The 24,299-nt window shown below is 41.5% G+C and overlaps 1 protein-coding gene across 6 annotated transcripts in view; it reads right to left on the reverse strand.

The window, feature by feature from the left end:
* Nucleotides 1-24,299, reverse strand: part of MARCHF6 (membrane associated ring-CH-type finger 6) — a 122,409-nt gene that overhangs the window by 66,595 nt on the left and 31,515 nt on the right. For all 6 annotated transcript variants that reach the window (XM_037893341.2, XM_037893337.2, XM_037893340.2 and 3 more), the window contains exons 4-8: nt 22,228-22,371; nt 18,247-18,319; nt 6,794-6,959; nt 2,859-3,051; nt 2,258-2,319 (exon numbers count right to left, since the gene is read on the reverse strand). In XM_037893341.2, coding sequence (XP_037749269.1) covers nt 2,258-2,319; nt 2,859-3,051; nt 6,794-6,959; nt 18,247-18,319; nt 22,228-22,371 — 638 coding nt within the window. The remainder of the gene's footprint in view (nt 1-2,257; nt 2,320-2,858; nt 3,052-6,793; nt 6,960-18,246; nt 18,320-22,227; nt 22,372-24,299) is intronic.

A 24,299-nucleotide genomic window follows, 5' to 3' on the forward strand; every position in this document is an offset into this window, starting at 1 on the left:
AACAATGGGAATATTGGTTGCGCTGAGGTCTAACCTAACAGCGCAGCAAGCTTTTAAAGTCCAAAGGCACATTCTACCACCATTCTGCACTTGCTCAGCCTATAGTTGAACTGCTCCTTACTACTGTCCAGGCTGCCTGTGTATGACTTTATGAGCCTTGGGAGCAAGGTGTAGGCTGGGTCTCCAAGGATAACTACTGGCATTTCAACATCCCCAAAGGAAATTTTCTGGTCTGGGAAGTAAGTCCCTTCTTGCAGTTGCTCAAAGAGCCCGGAGTTCCTAAAGATGCAAGCGTCATGCACCTTTCCCAGCCATCCCACGTTGGTGTTGGTGAAACGTCCCTGGTGATCCACCAGTGTTTGCAGCACTAATGAGAAGTACCCCTTGAGGTTTATGTACTAGCTGCCAAGATGGTCAGGTGCCAAGATAGGGATATGCGTTCCGTCTATTGCCCCACCACAGTTAGTGGATGGCTTTGCTGCAGTGGGATTCCCTATGACCTGCACATTTCCCAGAGTCACTACCCTTGACAACAGAATGTCAGTGATTGCACTGGCTACTTGGATCACAGCAGTCCCCACAGTAGATTTGCCCACTCCAAATTGATTCCTGACTGATCGGTAGCAGTCAGGCGTTGCAAGCTTCCACAGGGCTATCGCCACTCGCTTCTCAACTGTCAGGGCAGCTCTCATCTTATTATTCCTGTGCTACAGGGCAGGGGAAAGCAACTCACAGAGTGCCAGGAAAGTGGCCTTATGCATGCGAAAGTTTCCCAGTGGCTACGAATCATCCCATACCTGAACACTATGCGGTCCCACCAGTCTGTGCTTGTTTGCCAGGCCCAGAATCAGCATTCCAGTGTATCAACCAGCCCCACTGCCGCCATGATGTCCCAATTGCCAAAGCCCATGCTTTCAGGAACGTCTGTGTCCATGTCCTCCTCACAATCATCCTCGTGCTGCTGTCTCTTAGCCAGGTTCTGCACTTACTACAGTATAATGCGCGAGATGTTTACAATGCTCGCAACAGCAGCGGTGAGCTGAGCGGGCTCCATGCTTGCACAGGTAACCCAGGAAAGAAGGCGCAAAATGATTGTCTGCAGTTGCTTTCACAAAGGGAGGGAAGGAAGGAGGGGAGACTGATGACATGTACCCAAAACCACCCGCGACAATGTTTTTGCCTCATCAGGCACTGGGGGCTTAACCCCGAATTCCAGTGGGCAGCGGAGACTGCGGGAACTGTGGGATAGCTTCCCACAGTGCACTGCTCTGTGAGTCGATGCTAGCCACAGTAGTGAGGACACACTCCGCCGACTTAATGCGCTTAGTGGGGACATACACAATCGACAGTATAAAATTGATTTCTAAAAATCAACTTCTATAAAATCGACCTAATTTGGTAGCGTAGACATACCGTAAGAGAGGTTTCTGAGACCACTGCATTTAAACTGCCGAAGACAATGCACGTATCCAATGTACGTAAAATGCTAAAGACAATGTATGTATTCATGAAAAGTTTTGAAAATAATTAAAATATTTTTCAAATACGCAAGATAGTTCTGGAATATGTATATAACACTAGAAAAAAGTGAGCATAATGTTTATGCTGAAAATAAAGAGCTAATTACTCCTTTCAGGGAAGTCCAATAGGTAAGAAAGGGTCAGAAATTTGAGTTTATATTGAGTCCTTTTCACCAAATGTCTTTTAAACAAGACAATGCAGATAGCATTCTGTATTGTTAACAGAGGACCTTTTCCATCTCCTTATTGTATCATGCTACAGATTGCAAGAAAGTTTTAGTTACGGAATTTGTAAACTAGAAAACGAAATGAGATAGCCTATATTGGAAATCATTCTTGATCATTTTCTCGTTTGTTTTTATAAAAGTGTATACTTATTTTTACTCTATATATACATACACTCACAGAAAGATTAGTTTTTAAGCTATGCACCATTTAACATCTACTGGCAAATTTAGGAGTGAAACTGAAGATCTCAGAAGAGTGCCTTGTTGAAAGATGATCTTAACTATGTTTCTTCACAGCAATCAAGGAAATGTTTTTTTAAATTGTTCCTTAATACGGTATACAGTATTTTTAACATAGTTACTTTTTGGAGTCACCAATATCTATCACCGTCAAATTTTACATGAAATCAAAGTATCAGAACCAATTTTCCATTAGGTTTAAAGTAATTTCAAATATAAGTCAGTGACTGAGAAAGCTCAGAATACTTCAGGAGAATGGCTCTTACTCACTCTCTCCCATGTAAGTTCTTCTGCTGCTCGATCCCATTCCAAAGCATTCCAATTCATGTCATCTACAGAGATATAATTGTTAAAGCTATCAACTGACCCAAAACAGCACATTAGTAAGAGCTGTATTATGATTTAAACTAGCAAAAACACCAGCTGCATACCATTTAGCTCACTCAGTATGTCAGACGGGGATACAAGTCAAAAGAACATTTTAAAAGTAATTATTCTCTTTACAGTTTAATTTCTCCTCAAAAGTTAAAACAAATATTTCCTTATTGCCATTTCCCTTTTGACATCAGAAGCAGAGTAGTTTCTTATTGTAGGGACGCCTGAAACCACAGAGCTGCTTATAGTTTTGGCTTTTCTTAACTGCCAAGTGTTTTAGTGCTCATTAAAAAATAAACTACATAAACATTGCAACACACACAAGAAGAGGTAAGCAGGCTGAACTGAGCCTACTCTCCTGGGTAGTTTCCCTATGTATGTTATTTACCAATTTAGATGTCAGCCACAAAAGTATAATTTCCATTTTCACTTCTTTTCAATAACTATTTTATATGATCATTTTAGGGAAATGCTCCTGCTCTGTGTCACCTGTTACCTTGGGCTCCATTGTTTGCATCTGCTGCATCTTCTACTACAGCATCTTCTTCATCTTCATTGTCTTCCTCTTCCTCATCTCCCGGTTCTTCCTGAATTTCTGGGTTTTCGCCTACAACTGCATTCTCAGCAGGTGGGTTAGCAGGTTGATCAAGTGCAGCATTTTCACCTCCACCATTTCCTAACCCCTGAGCCTGCAGGGACAAGATTTCAGTGCAATTTTACTTAAATTAAAGTATTGTTGTGCTTTGATCAATGTCCAGAAAAACGAACATGTTAAAAGCCAACTTTTTTGGTTCCACTTAAATCATAAAACACAACCCATTGCTTTTGGCAATGACATACCTCCTAAAATGTTGACAGTATCACTATCTTATTGGACTTCTAGAGGTTCAATTTAGTGATGTGTAAGAAAGATACATTATTGAAGAACACTGTCAAGTTAAAGAACCATACTTTTGTGTTAAAATTTTGTATCTACATAGTTACAATTGATACTTATGAAAAAGTTGGGGAAAGTCTTTTTTTTAGTTTGTGCATTTGACAGAAATCTGTGACTAGCCAATTTCTCTCCTGATGAATATCAATCTCTCCTTATGATCATCAATTGTTATGGAGAAAAAAATGAAATCTAAAAATAAAATAAATAATTCAGAACATACTGTTTAAAAGGGATTCTAGCACAGAAGACTCAAACTTTACCAAAGTACGGAACACAGCTTTAAGAGATGTTCTCAGAAACAACTCTGTTGAATTGGAAGTATTATTAGGAAAATATATTGTTAGTTTCTTTAATGCAATTGAAGGCTGGAAAGGAGAGCTAGCACCACATGACAAGCCAGCTCTCCCTAGATGACCAGTAAATGTTCCACTGACCACCCAGTTGTCCACAGACCAGTAAAAACTTTTGTTCTATCAGAAACAAATATTTTTCAGGTAGTCATTTTAAAAAAAAAATGACCTGACCATATCACTTCAAACTTGCTTTATCATAGTTACAAATTCAACTTCACAAGCACTAAATCCTATTTTAAAAAAGATTTAATATATTATATATAGAAGGTCATAAGAACCAAGATAGCTAGAAAATTATTTACTGCATAATCACAGTAAACATTACTGTAAGATTCTACATTTTATAATGGTTCAGGAATGTATATTGCACACATTACAGCTGAGATCACATTACCCTGGTGAATTTACATAGGACTAAGTATCAGAGGGGTAAGCTGTGTTAGTCTGTATCCACAAAAACAACAAGGAGGCTGGTGGCACCTTAAAGACTAACAGATTTATTTGGGCATAAGCATTCATGGCTAAAAAACCCCACTTCTTCAGATGCATGGAGTGAAAATTACAGATACAGGCATAAATATACTGGCACATGAAGAGAAGGGAGTTACCTTACAAGCGGAGAACAAGTGCTGACAAGGCCAATTCAGTCAGGGTGGATGTGGTCCATTCACAATAATTGAGGAGGAGGTGTCAATACCAAGAGAGGGGAAATTGCTTTTGTAGTGAGCCAGCCACTCCCAGTCCCTATTCAAGCCCAAATTAATGGTGTTAAATTTGCAAATGAATTGTAGCTCTGCAGTTTCTCTCTGACTTTTTTTGAAGGATGGCTACTTTTAAATCTGTTATTGAATGTCCAGGGAGACTGAAGTGTTCTCCTACTGGCTCCTACTCACACAGATACAGACAGACATCTTCCTCTCCAAGTGCAAACAGATGGACATCATACCAAATGGACTGAAGGTAAAAAATCCATTGCAATCGACATACTACATCATGAACAGGTAGCTGCCAGGCAACTCTCCAACACGACATTTCACAGGCCACTATCCTCCAATCCCACTGAGAAAGGAAACTACATCATCTGCTCAAGAAACTCCCTGCTATACACAGGAACAAATCTACACAGACATACCCCTAGAGCCCTAACCAGGGGTATTCTATCTGCTACCCAAGATCCATAAACCTGAAAATCCTGGACGCCCCATCATCTCAGGCACTGGCACTCTTACAGCAGGATTATCTGGCTATTTGGACTTTCTCCTCAGACCCTACGCTACCAGCACTCCTAGCTATCTTCGAGACACCATGACTTTCTGAGGAAACAACAATGCATTGGTGTTCTTCCTGAAAACACCATCCTGGCCACTATGGATGTAGAAACTCTTTACATCAATATTCCACACGAGAATGGTCTATCAAGCTGTCAGGAACAGTATACCTGATGAGGCCACGGCACACCTGGTGGCTGAGCTTTGTGACTTTGTCCTTACCCACAACCATTTCAGATTTGGGCACAACTTATACCTTCAAGTCAGCGGCACTGTTATGGGTACCCACATGGCCCCACGGTATGCCAACATTTTTATGGCTGACTTAGAACAACACTTCCTCAGCTCTTATCCCCTAGTGCCCCTCCTCTACTTGCACTACATTGATGACATCTTCATCATATGGACCCAAGGGAAGGGGGCCCTTGAAGAATTCCTCCTGGATTCCAACAATTTCCACCCCACCATCAAACTCAGCCTGGACCAGTCCACACAAGAGATCTACTTCCTGGACACTATAGTGCAAATAAGCGATGGTCACATAACCACCTCCCTATACCGGAAACCTACTGACCGCTATACTTACCTCCAGCTTCCATCCAGGACACATCACATGATCCATTGTCTACAGCCAAGCCCTAAGATAAAACCGCATTTCCTCCAATTCCTCAGACAGAGACAAACACCTACAACAGCTTTATCAAGCATTCTTAAAACTACAATACCCATCAGGGGAAGTGAGGAAACAGACTGACAGAGCGAGACAGGTACCCAGAAGTCACCTACTACAGGACAGGCCCAACAAGGAAAATAACAGAACACCACTGGCCATCACGTACAGCCCCCAGCTAAAACCTCTCCAGCACATCATCAATGATCTACAACCTATCCTGGAAAATGATCCCTCACTCTCACAGACCTTGGGAGGCAGGCCAGTCCTCGCTTACGGACGGCCCCCCAACCTGAAGCAAATACTCACCAACAACTACACACCACACCACAGAAACACTAACCTAGGAACCAATCCCTATAACAAACCCCGTTGCCTATTCTGTCCCCATATCTACTCTAACGACACCATCATAGAACCCAACCACATCAGCCACACCATCAGGGCTCATTCACCTGCACATCTACTAATGTGATACGTGCAATCATGTGCCAGCAATGCCCCTCTGCCATGTACACTGGCCAACTGGACAGTCTCTACGTAAGAGACTAAATGGACACAAATCAGGCATCAGGAATGGTAACATACAAAAGTCAATACAAAAACACATCAATCTCCCTGGACATTCAATAACAGATTTAAAAGTAACCATCCTGCTAAAAAAAAATTCAAAAACAGACTTCAAAGAGAAACTGCAGAACTACAATTCATTTGCAAACTTAACACCATTAATTTGGACTTGAATAGGGACTGGGAGTGGCTGGCTCACTACAAAAGCAATTTCCCCTCTCTTGGTATTGACACCTCCTCCTCAATTATTGAGAGTGGACCACATCCACCCTGACTGAACTGGCCTTGTCAACACTGGTTCTCCACTTGCAAGGTAACTCCCTTCTCTTCATGTGCCAGTATATTTATGCCCGTATCTGTAATTTTCACTCCATGCATCTGACGAAGTGGGGTTTTTTACCCACGAAAGCTTATGCCCAAATAAATCTGTTAGTCTTTAAGGTGCCACTGCACTCCTCGTTACATAGGAGTGTATATTTGAACGTGTAGAAATAAGATCCCCTTGCAGTAAAAATGTATTAAGCTGAAATGGACAGGTTTTTTACCATTAATTTTTCCATGTGAACATCCCCCCCCCCCCCCCCCCCCCCCCCAGCTTTAATTTAAACCAATGGACAGTTTACAAACTTTTACCTCATTCTGTTGGCCAAGACCATTGGGTGGCTGTTGATTTTGTTCCAACCACTGTGGTGCTCCTCCATGGACAATCTGTTCACGTAACCACACTAGACTGATAAATGCACAGAGTGTGCATGTGACCACAAAACAACCCTGTAAACAGTCTGCCAATAAATTTTCCCTGTTAAAAAGAAGACATTTATGTTAATATATTTAGTTTAAAAAAAAACTATTTCCAATTATTTTTGCTCACATAGTTTAATTGATTGTGACTGAGGGATTCTAAGTTCTCATTTTGTGATCTGAAGAGCTATGTCTCCCAGCTCCTTTAGTAAGAAATATACATGTAAGTAATATTTCCATTTCAAGGGAAAAAATGAAGAAAGCAAATGTTCTTAGAAGACTATTTTACTGAAGAAAACTGCATATATTTGAAATTAAATCAATTCACAACACTGTTTATCTTAACCCCTTTGCAAATTATCAAATGCTTTGATTAATATTGCAGCCCTGCAGATTTCAACAATGGGAACATCTCTGAGTACAACTACAGCCATAGACTGTGATCCAGTACAGTGCACAGTCACTCTTACGGTTTCGCTGAGGTTACCTCTCCCCTAACAGGCAATAATACATCCAGAGACCCATTTTGAAAATCTCTTAGTGGAGACAGGGGCTCCCTCACACATATCTGGAATATAAACAAAGTCTAGGGAGTCTTCCTGAATGGCTTAGTCTCATACAAGTGAAAGTCTAATGCCCTCTTAATACCTGGTGTATGAAAAGCACACTCCTTTGTAGACTGATGTGGCTTTGGAAAAGAAACAGAAGGTGAACAGTTTGGTGGATACGAAATTCAGAGAACGCCTCAGGTTAAGAACTTTTGATGAGGTCATAAAGAGAACTTCTCCATGAAAAACAAAGTAAAGGGAGAGCCTTCCATTAAAGCCCGCATCTCCCCAACCCTTCGCACAGAACTTATGGCTACCAAGAGGGCTGTCTTCATAGACAGAGGTAGCAGTGAGCATGAAGTTAACGGCTCAAAGGGTTGTTTCATGAGATGGTAAAGAACCAGGGTGAGATCCCAGAGTGATGTAAGGGCTCTAATCTGGAGAAAAAAAAAAAAGATTGATAAATCCTCTTAGGAATCTCACTGTGGTTGGATAAGCAAATACCAAGAAACTGTTTATTAGCACATGGGAAGCTGTTACTGCCCCTAATGAACTTTGATGGAATTCATAGAAAGGCCTGAATTTTTTACTTCCAACACGTAATCCAAGATTGATGAAAGAGATGATTGCGATCGGTTACACCAAAGATTATATCTTCTCCTTTTCTGAAGGTAAGTATGTCTAGTAGATTCCTTTCTGCTATTTAACATTATCTTTTCTACTTCCTATAAGCATGTGGTCTCCACTCCCTAAAACCATTAAGAAACCAAGCTTGTAGTTGCAGCATATTCAGACTGGGTGAAAAGTCTGATCCACATCCTGAGACAACAGTCAAGGTTTGATTGGAAACCACCACAAAGGGTGAGAAGTAAGTTTGATGAGGTAAATAACCCAAACTTGTCTTGGCCAAGTTGGTCCAACTGAAATTACTTTAGATTGGTCCTGTGTGATCTTGATAAGGACCTTTAAGAGCAATGGAGTTGAAGGATATGCACAGAAAAGACCTTTTGTCCACTTAATGAGGAAAGCATCTTCTAGAGGGTGAGGACTGAGCCCCAGGCTGGAACAGAATTTCCTGCATTTTCTGTTGGCTTCCACAGCAAAATAAATAAATAAATAAAACTGACCTCTGGAAATCCCAAAGTTGGGAATATTTCACTGGGGATGCAAGAGTACAACTCCCACTCTAATTAAGGGAGAAATGTCTACTCAGGTTGTCCGCCATGGTGTTGTATATACCCAGGAGGTAACAAGCTTAGATGACTATCCGATTGGCTACACACCAACTTTGAGAGTTATCTGCAGGCCTATACTTCAGAACAGTGAAGTTGTTTGAACTGCCTACCATACCTCCTGATATGACTGACACTTGAGGAGCCAGTTGTCGAAGTACAGAAAGATAGTTATTCCTAGACGACAGAGGTAGGCACTACGACTGCCATGATTTTTGAGAACATGCTTGGAGTGGACGGGCAGGCCAAAGGGCAGGAACCAGTACTGGCAATGATTGTGATTATAAGTACAACGAAGAAATCTTTTGTGAGAAGGATGAACTGTGGAAGCAGGCACCTTTGAGGTCAAGGATCGGAAACCAGTCCCCTAATTCCAGGGAGGGAATTATATCTGCTAGGGACACCACCCTGAATTTTAGATGTCTGACATGTTTGTTCAATGATCTGAGATCTAGTATCAACCTCCTTTTTTCTTGGGTATCAGAAAACATCTTGAATGAACCCTTTTCCCCTATGCTGAAGCAGGACTGGCTCCATGGCCCTAGACTTAGAAATGATGAGATTTACAGTGTCAGCAATTGCTCGTGAGAGGGGTTCCTGAAGAGGGACACGGAAGGGAATTGGAATGGCGGGGTGGAGGTAAACTGGATAGTCCAAAGTAACGGCCTTCCATATCCATTTGTCCAAGCCTCTCAGGCTTGATGAAATACAGAGAAGCATTGTTCAATTTGAGGGAGGGGGTCATATCATGTAGCTGATAAACTTGCTCATTAGGTGGACTCTCAATCAAATCATCAAAACTGGAAGACGCTGAAGGCTGGGATGAAGCAACTGAGGTAGTTGCAGGTTTTTCTTTGAAAACCTCCACATCTTATCTTGTGATTCCAGTGGCCTACAAAAGGTGGAAAACTGAGCAAGGTCAGATCTTTGTAATTGAGAACTCCTAAATTTCTTTTTATTTGCAGGCATGTGTATCCCTAAAGAGCTAAGTGTTGCCCTAGAGTCCTTCAGGGCATGAAGCGAGTCATCTGTGGAATCTGTGAAAAGCTTCTGGCCATTAAAAGGTAAAGCTTGCACAGTAAATTGTACCTCCTGCAGAAACCCAGGCAACTGAAGCCAGGAAGCTTGTCTCATAACTACTGAGATGGAAACAGACCTGGCTCGGTGTCCACAGCAGCAAGTGAAGCCTGAGGTGAGGTTCTGCCAAAAGCTCACACTTTTATTATTGTGCGGAACTGTTCTCAGTGTTCCTTTTGTTGATCAACAAAAGAATTAAACTTCTTGTAATTCAGTATTTTGACATCTGTGCTTCGTAATTAGCTACCCTGAACTGAAGTGTTGCTGATGAATAGCTCTTATGACCAAATACGGCCAGACATTTCTGGTTCGTACTATAAGGCATGGTTTTTTGCGTATGCTGCCTGCCCTTTTCATGGACTATGTCCATGACCAAACAATTTGGTGCTGGATGACAAAATAAAAACTCAGAAACCCTGGCCAAAGTTGTGGGGTTTTTTTCTGTTTTTTAAATCAGCCCTCTTGCATCTTGGGGAGGCTGTTGCTGGAGTTCACCAGATGGAAATGGCTGGCTACAGGAGAGCTTCCTTAATTGGCAGTGCCACCCATTCTGAAGTAGAGGTGTGCAATATATCCAGGAGTTAGTGATGGGAATTCTGGACTTCTTCCAGGAATTTGCAGTGTGTCAGTCTCCCACTTCATTAGATCCTGGAATTATGTAATGTCATCAGCTAATGATGGCAGTGGTAGCATTAATGTCTCATCCAGTGATGATGACAAGATGTTTGTGAGGAGGCTTATCTCCTTTTGTTCACCTTTGCCTCTTGCTCCTCAAAGGTCGCCTCTGGCTCAGAATGGTGAGGAGGGATGGACTGTAAACAGGGAATACGGACTCCCTATTAAAAAGAATGGACAAGCCTATCACCAGAGCTGATCCGAAGAACAGAAGGGTGTGCTATCTGCCAGGACCTAAGATATGGGCTGTGGACCTATGGCTGAAGAGTATCCTGATGGGAGCATGAAAGAATCCACTGACTGTCCTTCACATGGGAACAAATAATACTGCTAGGTTCTTGCCAGAATGTTATCAAAGAAGACTATGCCAAGCTGGGGAAGACACTTAAAGAAATGGAGGCTCAGGTGATCTTCAGTGGGAGGAGGAGAACGAAGGCAAGACAAGATTGTGATGATCACCAGATGGCTCAGGCAATGGTGCTATAAGGAGAGCTTTGGGATGTTCGACTATTGGGAAGCATGCATGAATAGAGGACTGTTCATGTGACTCCACCTGAGATGGGAGCAAAACAGATTTCTGGAATGGAGGTTGGCACAACTGATTAAAAGAGCTGTAAACTAGGAATCTGGGGGGGGATGATTGGGAGATGCTTACATAATCTTCACGCCTGATGCGTGGGAGTGGGGAGGCAAATCAAGAGAGGGAGAATATAGCATTGGAGAAAGGAACAGCAGTGGGTAAGAGAATGGGTATTAAGAGGAAAGAGTGCGCCAATCCATTTATGTTAACAGTCAGGTAGGCAATGCTGGCAGTAGAATGACTGTACTTAATTGAGTAAAGAATCTCGTCGAAGCCACACAAACAGCTAAGGTCCCTGCACAACAATGCAAGGAGCCTGGGTAACAAAATGCAGGAAATAGAATTATTGGTGCAGGAAGTGAAACCAGATATTATAGGGATAACAGAAACTTGGTAGAATAGTAGTCATGACTGGAGCACAGGGACTGAAAGGTATATGCTCCTCAGGAAAGACAGAAATAAAGGCAAAGGTGATGAAGTATTAATGATGAGGTAGACTGTAAAGAAATTAGAAGGGATGGAATGGATTTTTTTTTAAAAAAAAGACTGAGTCAAAATCATTTTGGGGAAGAAAACTACCAGAGGGTCCCTGTGATAGTTCTTGAGGTCTGCTACAGACTCCTAGGATCCTATCTGGATATGGACAGAGACCTCTTTTCATGTTTTAATGAAATAAATACTACTGGGAATTGCGTGATTATGGAAGACTTTAATTTCCCAGGTATAGATTGGAGGACAAATGCTACTAATAATGGTAAGGCCCAGATTTTCCTGGATATGATAGCTGGCAGATTTCTTCACTAAATAGTCACCGAACCAACAAGAGAGGATGCCATTTTAGATCTGGCATTAGTGAAGAGTGAGGACTTCATAGAAGTACTGGTTGTAGGGGACACTTTGTTCATGTGATCATGAGCTAATTCAGTTTAAATTAAATGGAAGGATAAACAAAAATAGGTCTGCAACTAGGATCCTTGATTTCAAAAGAGCTAACTTTAAAAAAAAATTAAGCGAGTTAGTTAGGGAAATGGACTGGACTCGAGAACTCAAGGATCTGTATGTGGAGAATTACTTTAAAGTCAAAGATACAGAATCTATCAGAAGCCTGCATCACAAGCAAGGTCAAAAAATTTACAAGGAAGACTTGCAGATCAAGATGGATGAGCAACAAGAAGAATGCTATAAGCTGAGGATTTATCAGTTGGAAGTGACAGAGGAGGAGAAAGACCAGGGTGTCTTGGTTGATCACAGGATAATTGTAAGCTGCCAAAGAGATGCAGCTGTGAAAAAAGACTAATGCAGTCCTAGGACGCATCAGGCGAGGTATTTTCAATAGAAGTAGGGAAGTGATAGTACCGTTATACAAGGCACTGGAGAAACCTCATCTGGAATACTGCGTGCAATTCTGGTCTCCCATGTTTACACCTGGTGGAATTTTGCATTTCTGTGCAATGCAGAATTTGCTCAGAATTAATGTTCTGGACAGAATTTCATTTTTCCTTGCAGAACTGGTACTGCAGAGCTGCTACCGTCACTAGGGACTGCAGGACCCAGCAGAGCCCTGCTCTCCAGTTCACAAATACAGGACACTCCCAGGGGAAGGGGAGCTGGAAGGTTTCAGGCAACTGCGGCTCCTAGCACATCCTGAAGGAGGGAGGCAGCATGCAGGAAACTCCATAAAAGCCCAGGACCCAGCATCAGCATGTTTATCTCTATGGATACCTGAGCTCTGTGGGGGGTAGGGGGAGTAGAGGGTGCAGGTGTCTGAGCTGGGGGGCATCCCGTGGGTGGACTCTGGGGAGGGGAAGGGGTACAGATTTCTGGTCGGGGTGGGTTCTGGTTGCGGATTGGTGCTTGAGACCAGAATGGCAGAGTTCCCCCCTAAGATGTGCCTAGTGGCATGTGTGACAGATCCAGACTAAGGCGCCCAACAAAAGCATAACTGAGAAACAGGAACTAGGTTTTCATAGGGGTTTCTTTAACTCTCTACTGCTGGGGGAATCTTTTTTGTCGTCTGTACTGTTGCAGACATACTTGCTGACAGGTATTTTGAAATAAATTACCAAAATAACTGCAACTGGTGTGATTGTATTGTGTTATTTTAACAAATATCCAGAATTTTAAAATACTGTGCATAACATTTTTCGGCACAGAATCCCCCTAGGAGTACGTTTAAGAAATATGAATTCGAACTAGAACGGGGCAGAGAAGGGTTACTAGGATGATCAGAGGAATGTAAAGCTATCGAGGAAACTCAAGGAACTTGGCTTGTTTAGCCTAACCAAAAGAAGGCTGAAGGGAGATATGATTGCTCTCTATACATACATAAGAGAAATAAATGTCAAGGAGGGAAAGAGTTACTCAAGTTGAGTGCCAATATTGACATGAACAAACGGATATAAACTAGCCATCAACAAGTTTAGGCTTGAAATTAGACAAAGGTTTCTAACCAACAGAGGAGTGAAGTTCTGGAACAGCCTTCCAAGTTAGGGGGCAAAAAACCCCCAAAAATCTGGCTTCAAGATGCAGCTTGATAAGTTTATGGAGTGGACAGTATGATGAGACTGCCTACAAGAGCATGTAGCCAATCTGCAACTGCTGGTAGTAAATATCCTCAACAGTCAGTGATGGGACACTAAATGGGGAGGGCTCTGAGTTACTACAAAGAATTCTTTCCCAGGTGTCTGGCTGCTGGGTCTTGCTGAAATGCTCAGGGTCCAACTGACCACCACATTTGAGGTCAGAAAGGAATTTTCTCCTAGGTCAGATTGGCAGAGACCGTGTGGAGTTTTCACCTTCCTTTGCAGCATGAAGCAGGGGTCACTTGCAGGTTTAAAGTGGAGTAAATGGTGGATTCTCTGTAACTGGATGCCTTTCAATCATGATTTGAGGATGTCAATAACTCAGCCAGAGGCTAGGGGTCCATTACAGGAGCAGGTGTGTGAAGTTCTGTGGCCTGAAATGTGTAGGAAGTCAGACTAGATGATCATGATGGTCCATTCTGGCCTTCAAATCTAGGAGTCTTCTTTGAGCTGAGGTTCCTCAAAATTGCTGGAAGTACATTGCCCCTGGATCCCAATAAGGCCAATGAGGGAGACCCATAAGGCCTGGAGGGAGGAATCCAAGCTGGTGATCCCAAGAGTTGGCAGGCAGGGATCTGGTGTCCAGCTGCAACAGGGAATAATGTCTCCTGGAACAAATTGATGATCCTTTAACAGAAAGTTCAGAGACTGAATCAGAATGTTCCTCCACATATTGTACAGGAGGTGAGAACTCCTCCTTGTAGATTGTCAAAGATGGAGAAGAGGTAGATCTCCCAGAAACATGAGCAGTCAGTGACCCAGCCAACCTCACTACCAAGAGGTGTCTCTGAGATTGCAAGGAGCAGAGATTCAGGTTCATTTGGCACCATAAAGTCTTTTGGGTACAGGAATTTCTGCAGTACTGGAAGTTCAACAGAACTCGATATCAGCACCAATGATGTTACAGAGGCTATTGTGGAAGGCACTGACATTGGTATCGAGGGAGTCAAAGATTCCATTGAAGCCATTCTCTTCATAATAGCAGTCTTCGGTATCGAGCCCCTTACTGCAGCGGTACGTGACTTAGTTGAAGACTTGACATGTTTCACGGTACCCAAAATACTTTGAGCCTCACCTGCACTCCTCTTGGGGCCTGTGGCCTCCATTAACCAGATCTTCTTTAATGAGGAACTCTGTTTTGCTCCTTTTATCTCCTTCCTTATACCTGGAGTGGGAAGCTCTCAGTATGAGCAGTGAAGTTATTGGTAACTCAGTCAAAGATAGTGTTGAAAGACTAAGGTTTTGGTGCCATCTTCCCCTTGGAAGCTCTAGGTGACCGTGATCTGGTCAGAAGCTGGTCTTAAGGCTTGCTCCCTCATTAATAGTTTATATTTAATTTCCTTGTTTCTACAGGATCTACCCTTAAAAGGAGAGCAGATTTTACACTTGCTTGGAACGTGAGAGTATTGTATTCGTTGCAAGTGACCACCACTCTCACGGACTGCTTCTCAACAAAAAGAGGCACCTTTTAAATCTTCAGGGAGCCCGGTATCCTCAACAGAAGAAAAAGTTGTTCAAGTCACTCAACGGGGGAAAAGGAAAAAACAAAAATGTGCAGGGTTTTTTTTTGTTTTTTTTGTTTTTTTTTTTAAGAAAAAAGGAAAGAGGAAAAGGAGAACAAACATTCCAACTATAAAAAGTACTAAACCTACTACTATTGCTAGTATGAAGAGCCATCTATAAAGCAAAAATACTAATAAAAGGGGGAAACAGGTACACAACAAACAGGAATATTGTAGACAGCATGGCTGAGAAGGAACTGTGGGCAGTTCACCCACACAGCCCAAAATAGCCTTGGTACAGAGCATGAGTATGTGTAGGGTGCATGTACCAGGAAAAGAAACACTGCTACCAAAAATCTCCAATCAAAAGTGAAGAGGTGCCCCATAAAGTGGGGCTTCCACAGGGACACCACTTGAAGAACTACTTATTCCATGGAGACACTTCTGTAAGACGATTTGACTCACTACAGGATAAAGCAGGAGGAGAAACTCAAGGAAAATAGTCCTTAAGAATAACAAGAGAAACACAGAAGATACTCGCAAATTAAATTTCTAGAAGAAACAATTTAGTTTAGTTTAGCAATGTTCATTTCAGATTTGATTCAGTACAAGTTCTGCTTCAATTTTCCTTTCAATCTCTATGAACCCCCAAGGAGTTAGAATCAGCTATTGCACAAACACATGTTAATTAGAATGATTACAGAATGAAGTCAATAATGTTAAATTATTAGATGGTGGCACAAAAGGTAATTTTCCAAGTATTTAATGAAGAGGGGTGTCAGGGAAGGAATCAGTAGAGCAAGTTGCAAAGATCAGCCAAATGAAAAGAAAAAATGCAAGTTGAAAATAAAAGGTAGGTGGCCTTCTGGAAGACTAGACTCCTGCTAGCAGGTTTTCATTCTACATTATATGGTATGTGAAGTGTTTAAGTGCTAAGGATTAAACATACAATATTTTGCCATTTTCTGAGAAGCTTTATCCTCTGAACTAACCTAACCAAAATGTAAAATGGCAGAACCTGTCTGAACTGCTGCTTTTTTTCCCTTTCCATAACTTAGATCTGCTTCAGAAGCTGCTCCCCACTCTCTCCCCCATCTCGGCACTGTCTTCTATTATGCTTGTTCAACCACTCACAACACTTTCTGGCTCCAAGTGAGCAAGGTATTTAAGCACAAGTGGTCCAAACGAAACGACTGCTTAAGTTAGACAAGGCTTGCTAAAATCAGGACCTATACCTGGAGAGGAAATGGTTGGATATCAAAAACCAAGAGCATATGAGAAAAAGTAGTCTGGCTTCAGATTCCTCCCCCCCCAAAAGATGAGTTCAAATCTGGATTTATTAGTGGGTCACAGGGGAAAACTGTACTGTGTTCTCATCCTAGTGAGTTTCTGTCCCCATAAAAAAAAAAAAAAAAGGATGTTGTCATAAATATAAAGGGAAGGGTAAACACCTTTAAAAGCCCTCCTGGCCAGAGGAAAAACCCTTTCACCTGTGAAGGATTAAGAAGCTAGGATTACCTCGCTGGCACCTGACCAAAATGACCAACGAGGAGACAAGATACTTTCAAAAGCTGAAGGGGGGGAGAAACAAAGGCTCTCTGTGTGATGCTTTTGCCAGGAACAGAACAGGAATGGAGTCTTAGACCTTAGTAAGTAATCTAGCTAGATATGAGTTAGATTCTGTTTGTTTAAATGGCTGAGAAAATAAGCTGTGCTGAATGGAATGGATATTCCTGTTTTGTGTCTTTTTGTAACTTAAGGTTTTGCCTAGAGGGATTTTCTATGTTTAGAATCTAATTACCCTGTAAGGTATTTACCATCCTGATTTTACAGAGGTGATTCTTTTATTTTTTCTTCTATTAAAATTCTTCTTTTAAGAACCTGATTGCTTTTTCACTGTTCTTAAGATCCAAGGGTTTGGGTCTGTGTTCACCTATGCAAATTGGTGAGGATTTTTATCAAACCTTCCCCAGGAAAGGGGGTATAGGTTTGGCAGGATTTTGGGGGGAAAGACGTTTCCAAGCGGGCTCTTTCCTGGTTATATATCTGATAGACGTTTGGTGGTGAAAGCAATAAAGTCCAAGGGAAAAAGGAAAATAGTTTGTACCTTGGGGAAGTTTTAACCTAAGCTGGTAAAAATAAGCTTAGGAGGTTTTCATGCAGGTCCCCACATCTGTACCCTAGGGTTCAGAGTGGGGAAGGAACCTTGACAGATGTCAACAGAGCCTGACTTGAAATGTAACTCAAAACTCCAAGACTGGGTGCTTTAAGGCAGAATTGAACACACTGGCCAAAATGCAAGGGGAGCTAGCAGAACTTTGTTCAATGTCTGCTTGGCTTACAACTGGCTCTGTCAGTGCCTGGCATCCATCTGCATTAACCTCATAAATAATTCAGTTAAAATATAAAAGCAATCCGAGACTGAACTGGTGACTAGTATAGACCAGTGATCTAATTCTTTTAATAATGATCTGGGAGGAAAAAAAACACAAACAAACAAAAAAACCACAAGGGTGATAATATTATATATAGTTTGATGTGTGGAACACTGAAATGACCAGTTAAAAGAGAGGCCAATCAATTCAAATCTTTATGTTATCCCCATGGGTAGATTAAATTCAGTACATAGAAATATAAAATGTAATTAAGCAATAGGGAAATCGTGAAGGATCCCATATTTTAGAAGGTCATATGATATAAAATAATGAATAGGAAAATTACATAAAAGATGGCTATAATTCTAAAACCTTTAGAATAGGCTCCGCTGCAGTTTAATTAAAGAAAATTAAGTTTTTAAAAAATTAAAGTGCAACTTTACACCATAGCAAGTATTCCTAAGGCTGAATAAACCATATAAGTCTATAATATGGAACAGCACTACCCAGGCCCAGTTCTATAAGTCTGATTTGTTCATCCTTCAAAAAATCCTGCACATCAGCACTTCAAAAACAGGAGAGTTGTAGCACAGCCGTGAAAACAGCTGGCTAGTTCTCCTTGCTACGGCAAAGATGATAGTAGTAGCAGCCAGTGTAAGAAGGTGTAAAGTAAAAGGATAATGAAAAAGAACTGGGAATTGAGAGTACCAAAAGCAACAACTTTAACAGTCATCTGGTTAAAAAGTCACGTATATCAGGCTGGTTAGTACTTACGTTGACAGCATATCTAACGGCAGTGTCAATAGTGAGCTCACGGAGCCAGTAAACAAGCACTTGTAGATACGGCCTGTATAAAAGAAACAAAGTGCTGTAAATACCCTCAGTTATGAGGGAAGAACACTCTTGAAAGCGGCCATTACTAGTTTATTCCAGATTGTTTCTTAGCCCAAGTAACAATTTACCTCTGGGACAGAAGCTAAAACCAATTGGTGAGAACCAATACAGATGTGCAAAAAGATTTCATTCAGACATAAGTCACAAAAGGTATCTCAATATTGTTGTTATTCACATAAGTCCCAGCACTGGCGTGGATGGCTGTCCTTGCAAGATACAAGCTTGAGTTGACCGTAAATCTCTAACTTGCACAAGGATCAAGGCCTCTCCTGATGCACACACAGTATATGGAACACCAGCTTTTTTAAGTTAGTTGACTATACTGAACATACTCCAGGAATCTTAACCTTTTATGGTGTGATATTTAAAGCCTATAGCCAGCACTTCTGCCATTCTTCAGAAAAAGAACCCCAAAAATGAAACATTAACACATTCATAGAGCCTATCTTATAAAATGAATCACTTCAAAGATGTGCTTATTTCTACAAAAATACTTATTTCTTTGAACAGGTGACCAAGCGTTGCTCCACTTTGCTTTATTTACCACTCTACTCTGATACCCCAACTTGTACTGATGCTACCACAAGTCCCCTGGGATTAGCTCCGGGAGTCGGCATATGGAGAAAAGTTCCACTTTTATTCAATAATTTAAGGGGGAGAGGAGCAGAGGTCTGTAGGCAGGGGGCAGGCTAGGAGCCTCTGACAAGAGTGAGCATCTGAGCCACTAGACTTTATGTCGAAAGCTACTATTTACAATAAAATAAAGGATTCTCTTCATACTCAGAATAATTTAGTTTCATTATAGTAAGTTTCAGGCTATTTGTATGCTTGTACATATATACATTTTTAAAATAAAACTGTTCAATTTAAAAAAAAAAAAAAAAGGTGAGATCCCTCACTGTGTCCCTCGTTTCAAGGTGTGTTGTCCCTTACTGTTGTTCATTTTGATGGTCACTGTCCCTCATTTCAGAGTCTGGGGATTGAGGGGTATGATACTTGAGGTGACCAGCCCCTCCATCTGCCACAGTTACTCTTTTTAGCGTGCTAGCTCAATTAGATCTAGCGCAGGTATGTCTCTTTGAACTGGGAGTCATACCCCTAGCTCAAAGTATAGACATACTTGAAGTGAGAGAGGAAGAGTAGGAGAGAGGGGTAGGAAGAGTGAAAGGACAAAGGAGAGAGACAGAACTGTGATTGGAGAAGAGGAGATGATGAATGGAGACATGGGGAAATGAGGAGGGAGGACAAATCAGTGGAAACAGGTGAATTAAGGGATAAAAGGATTAGGAAGAGAAAGATAAGGAGAGAGAAGGAATGGGAGAGATTACACAATAGTTATGCAAAGTTCAGCTTTGGCAGTCACTCATTCTACATAGAGAAACCAATTTAAAGGGAAACATTTTCATCTTGGTTCTTATATCTAAGGCCCTACCAAATTCATGGTCTATTTTGGTCAATTTCACGGTCATAGGATTTTAAAAATCATAAATTTCATTATTTCAGCTATTTAAATCTGAAATTTCACTGTGTTGTAACAGTAGGGGAGTATCAAGGTTATTGTGGAGAGTGTTGTGGTACTTCTTCCCTTACTTCTGCGCTGCTAGTGGCGACGGTGCTGCCTTCAGAGCTGGGCAGTTGGAGAGCAGCGGCTGCTGGCCAGGATCCCAGCTCTGAAGGATCCCAGCGCAGAAGTAAAGATGGCATGGTACAGTATTGCCACCTTACTTCAGTGCTGCTGCCTGCAGAGCTGGGCCCTCAGTCAGCAGCTGTCTCTCTCTGGCTGCCTAGCTCTGAAGGCAGCAGCGCCGATGTAAGGGGTGGCATGGTATGGTATTGTTACCCTTACTTCTGCACTGCTGCTGGCGGGTTGCTGCCTTCAGAGCTAGGCGCCCCGCCAACAGCTGCCGCTCTCCGGCCGCCCAGCTCTGAAAGCAGCGCAGAGGTAAGGATGGCAATACCACGATGCCCCTAAAATAACTTTGTGACCCCCCTGAAACTCCCTTTTGGGTCAGGACCCCCAATTTGAGAAACACTGGTCTGGCTCCACGAAATCTGTATAGTATAGGGTAAAAGCACACAAAAGACCAGATTTCATGGTCCATGACTTATTTTTCATGGCCACGAATGTGGTAGGGCCCTACTAACTTCTGTACATTGCAGTAACACCTAGAATGCTAGGCACTTCCAAATTTAGAGGAAAACAAGGTCCTGGCATCAAAGAGGAGACAATCTACAAGGGTAGGAGAAAGGGATAGAATATACTATCAGGGTGACAGCTAGCATGCACCTATCTTAATTCCAGGGGTGTTTTGTTAAACATTTGTTTTATTTATATTATAAAAAATATAGTTTCATGTTTGTTTTGGGATGGCCCTTTGGATTGAGACTAGGGCTGTTGATTAATCGCAGTTAACTCACTTAATTAACTCAAAAAATTGTGATTAATTGCATTGTTAAACAATAGAATACCAATTGAAATTTATTAAATATTTTTGGATGTTTTCTGCATTTTCAAATATATTAATTTCTATTGCAACACAGAACACAAAGTGTACAGTGCTCACTTTATATTATAATTTTTGGTTACAAATATTTGTACTGTAAAAATGATAAACAAAAGAAATAGTATTTTTCAATTCACTTCACACAAGTACTGTAGTGCAATCTCTTTATCCTGTAAGTGTAACTTACAAATGTAGATTTATTTATTTTTTGGTACTTAACTGCACTCAAAAACAAAACAATGTAAAACTTTAGAGCCTACAAGTCCACTCAGTCCTACTTCTTTTTCAGACAATTGCTAAGAGAAACACGTTTGTTTGAATTTATGGGAGATACTGCTGCCTGCTTCTTATTCACAATGTTACCTGCTTTATTATTGACATCTCTTTGCTAATTTTTTAAGAGCAGTTTTATTGCCATATTTTACCAAAGACATAGTCAAGGATTTTTGCTCTCAAATTTTACTCATCAAAAGTTTCTCCTTTCTAATGAATTTGGGATTAACTTCACATTCTTATGAAATAGTTTTTAAAAACACTACCTACCTTTTGAATTGTCAAAAAATTAAAACCCAAGACAGACAACTAACTTGAAACTTATTTTGGGTTTTAACAGCCAGTCAGATGACAGAACAAGGAGTAATGGTCTCAAGTTGCAGTGGGGGAGATTTAGGTTGGATAGTAGGAAAAACTTTTTCACTAGGAGGGTGGTGAAACACTGGAATGTGTTACCTAGGGAGGTGGTGGAATCTCCTTCCTTAGAAGGTTTTAAGGTCAGGCTTGACAAAGCCCTGGCTGGGATGATTTAATTGGGGATTGGTCCTGCTTTGAGCAGGGGGTTGGACTAGATGACCTCCTGAGGTCCCTTCCAATCCTGATATTCTATGATTCATATAATTGCACACACTATAAAAGTGGAAAGCACATGTGCACAACTTTGTTTAGACTGAAAACTACATCAAGTTGTACCTATGTGCATCTTTTATATGGGCAGGTAAGGAGAACTAAAAAAAGGGTAAGGATTAATTTTAAATTTAAGTTTCATTTTATTTTAAAATTTTAAATAAAAACTTACTCTGAAAAATTCAATAAATAAAAGAGCCATTTCATTAATGTTCCCTTAACATGGGCTCTGTTTTCCTATCTATTAGCTATTGTCTGCACTGTGCTATTGGTTTATGAATTGAATAGTTTCTTAGATAAAGTAATTAAAATACAGCAAAATATAAACATCTGAAATAAAATGAGTGGTCAAGTCACAAAGCTGATAACACATGAGAAGTATTAAAGCTGATGGCTATTCGCAAGCTTGTTATAAGATCATTATGAAAGTATTTCAACGCAAAAACTTAACACTTACATGCTGTAAGAGGTACAACTCCCAACCATGCAAAGGCCACAAGTGTATAGTGAAACCAGTATCGTATTGCTGTGCCAATACTTGTAACCAGTCCAGCAAAAATGTCTTGGATTGGAAGCCGTGAAGGCATATCTGGGGAATAAACTGAGAGGAAAAGAAAAACACTTTTATAAAACAGTTCTCATATGTGCTTGCAATAAAAGCATAATATAGTATTGCAGTCAATAGCGTAATTTTTAAATTATATTTAAGAAAAATGTATGGCAACAAACAAACAAACAGTCACAAAGCCAAAAATAAATGAACATTCACTCTCTCTTCACACTTTATACATCCACTACAGGCAAGTGCCAATGAAACCCTTAAACCACAAGTTCTCCTTAACTCATGTATTTAATTTTATAGAACTATTTTACAGACACTTCAGAGTTTGAGAAGTTTTTGTTTTGGGGCATTAATACCATCATCCCTACTAGTAAAGCCAGATTACCTCAGAACAAACCCAACACCATAGGCCTAAACTAAAATTTTAACTAAAAGTTTGCAAAAAGAAAAGGAGTACTTGTGGCACCTTAGAGACTAACCAATTTATTTGAGCATGAGCTTTCGTGAGCTACAGCTCACTTCATCGGATGCACGGATGCATGGTTAGTCTCTAAGGTGCCACAAGTACTCCTTTTCTTTTTGCGAATACAGACTAACACGGCTGTTACTCTGAAACCAACTAAAAGCTTAAAATTCTATAACAAAGTATCACCCAAATACATAGAACTCCCCTCCCTTATCACAAGAGACTTCCCTTTTCAACCTAACCCCCTGAGAGAAAAGCTAATTAAGCAACAGACCAGCAGAAAAGTCAACAAACTCAGGCCCTGCCAAGAAAGGGAGAAGAAAATTCCAAATTCAAGGGCCCTCCAGAGAGAATACCCATCACCCAGCACCTAAAATGTACACATCTGGGATCTGTTTCCAGATTATATCAGCTGTTGGAATAAAAGCACAAGGAGAAAAACAGTCACTAGAAAATATTGATCTAAAATAGGGGTGGGCAAACTTTTTGGGTTGCGCAACTGTATGGAGGGCTGGGTAGGGAAGGCTGTGCCTCCCCAAACGGCCTGGACCTTGCCCCCTATCTGCCCCTTCCCACTTCCCATCCCCTGACTGCCCCCCTCAGAACCCCTGACCCATCCAACCCCCCCCGCTCCTTGTCCCCTGACCCCCCCCCCGGGACCCCCGCCCCTAACTGCCCCCCCCCCCCCGGAAACCCCACCCCCATGCTCCCTGTCCCCGGACTGCCCCGCCCCTGCCCCAACAGGCCTCCCGGGACTCCCACGCCTATCCAACCACCCCCTGCTCCCTGACTACCCCCCGGGACCTCCTGCCCCTTATCCAATGCCCCCTCCCCCTTACCATGCCGCTCAGAGCGGCAGGAGTGGCCGCCGCACAGCGGCGTGGCTGCGTGGGGGGGGGACAGCTGGGAAGAGGCCGGGTGCTAGCCTCCCCAGCCGGCAGCTCAAGGGCTGGGAAGGATGGTCCTGTGGGCCAGATGTGGCCCGCGGGCCATAGTTTCCCCACCTCTGATCTAAAACCATAAGAGACTAACTCAAAACAGTTCTACAACAAAACTATTCCAATCCAGTATTTTTTCCTTCTTTTAAAATGAATTAACTGGTTATGCCATTCAGCTGTCTGGGAAGTTTCACAAACTTTCGTCTAACTTTTCAGTAACTTTTCCATACTACGTAATTTTTAAGTTCTAATCACTTCATCTGGCTCCTGCATCCCTCACAGCTAGCCAAAAGTCAGGCTCTGACTTACTGATATGATTTTTTTGTATGTTCTTACAGGCAACTGCTCAATAGTTTATTAGACAGAGGAAGAGTCCAACTAAACATTTTAATATATGTGAACATTTATTAAAGTGAACATTAAAGTCCAGGTTTCATTATACAGTGCAATCACATACTCCCTACATTAAACTTCTTAGACACTCAGGGCCACAAAACACAACCTATCAACAGCAATAAGGAAATAAAACTTTCACTTTATTAATAAGAAATGTATTTCAAAAA

Source organism: Chelonia mydas, chromosome 2 (genome assembly GCF_015237465.2).
Source record: "Chelonia mydas isolate rCheMyd1 chromosome 2, rCheMyd1.pri.v2, whole genome shotgun sequence".
In the NCBI taxonomy this organism is placed as follows: Eukaryota; Metazoa; Chordata; order Testudines; family Cheloniidae; genus Chelonia; species Chelonia mydas.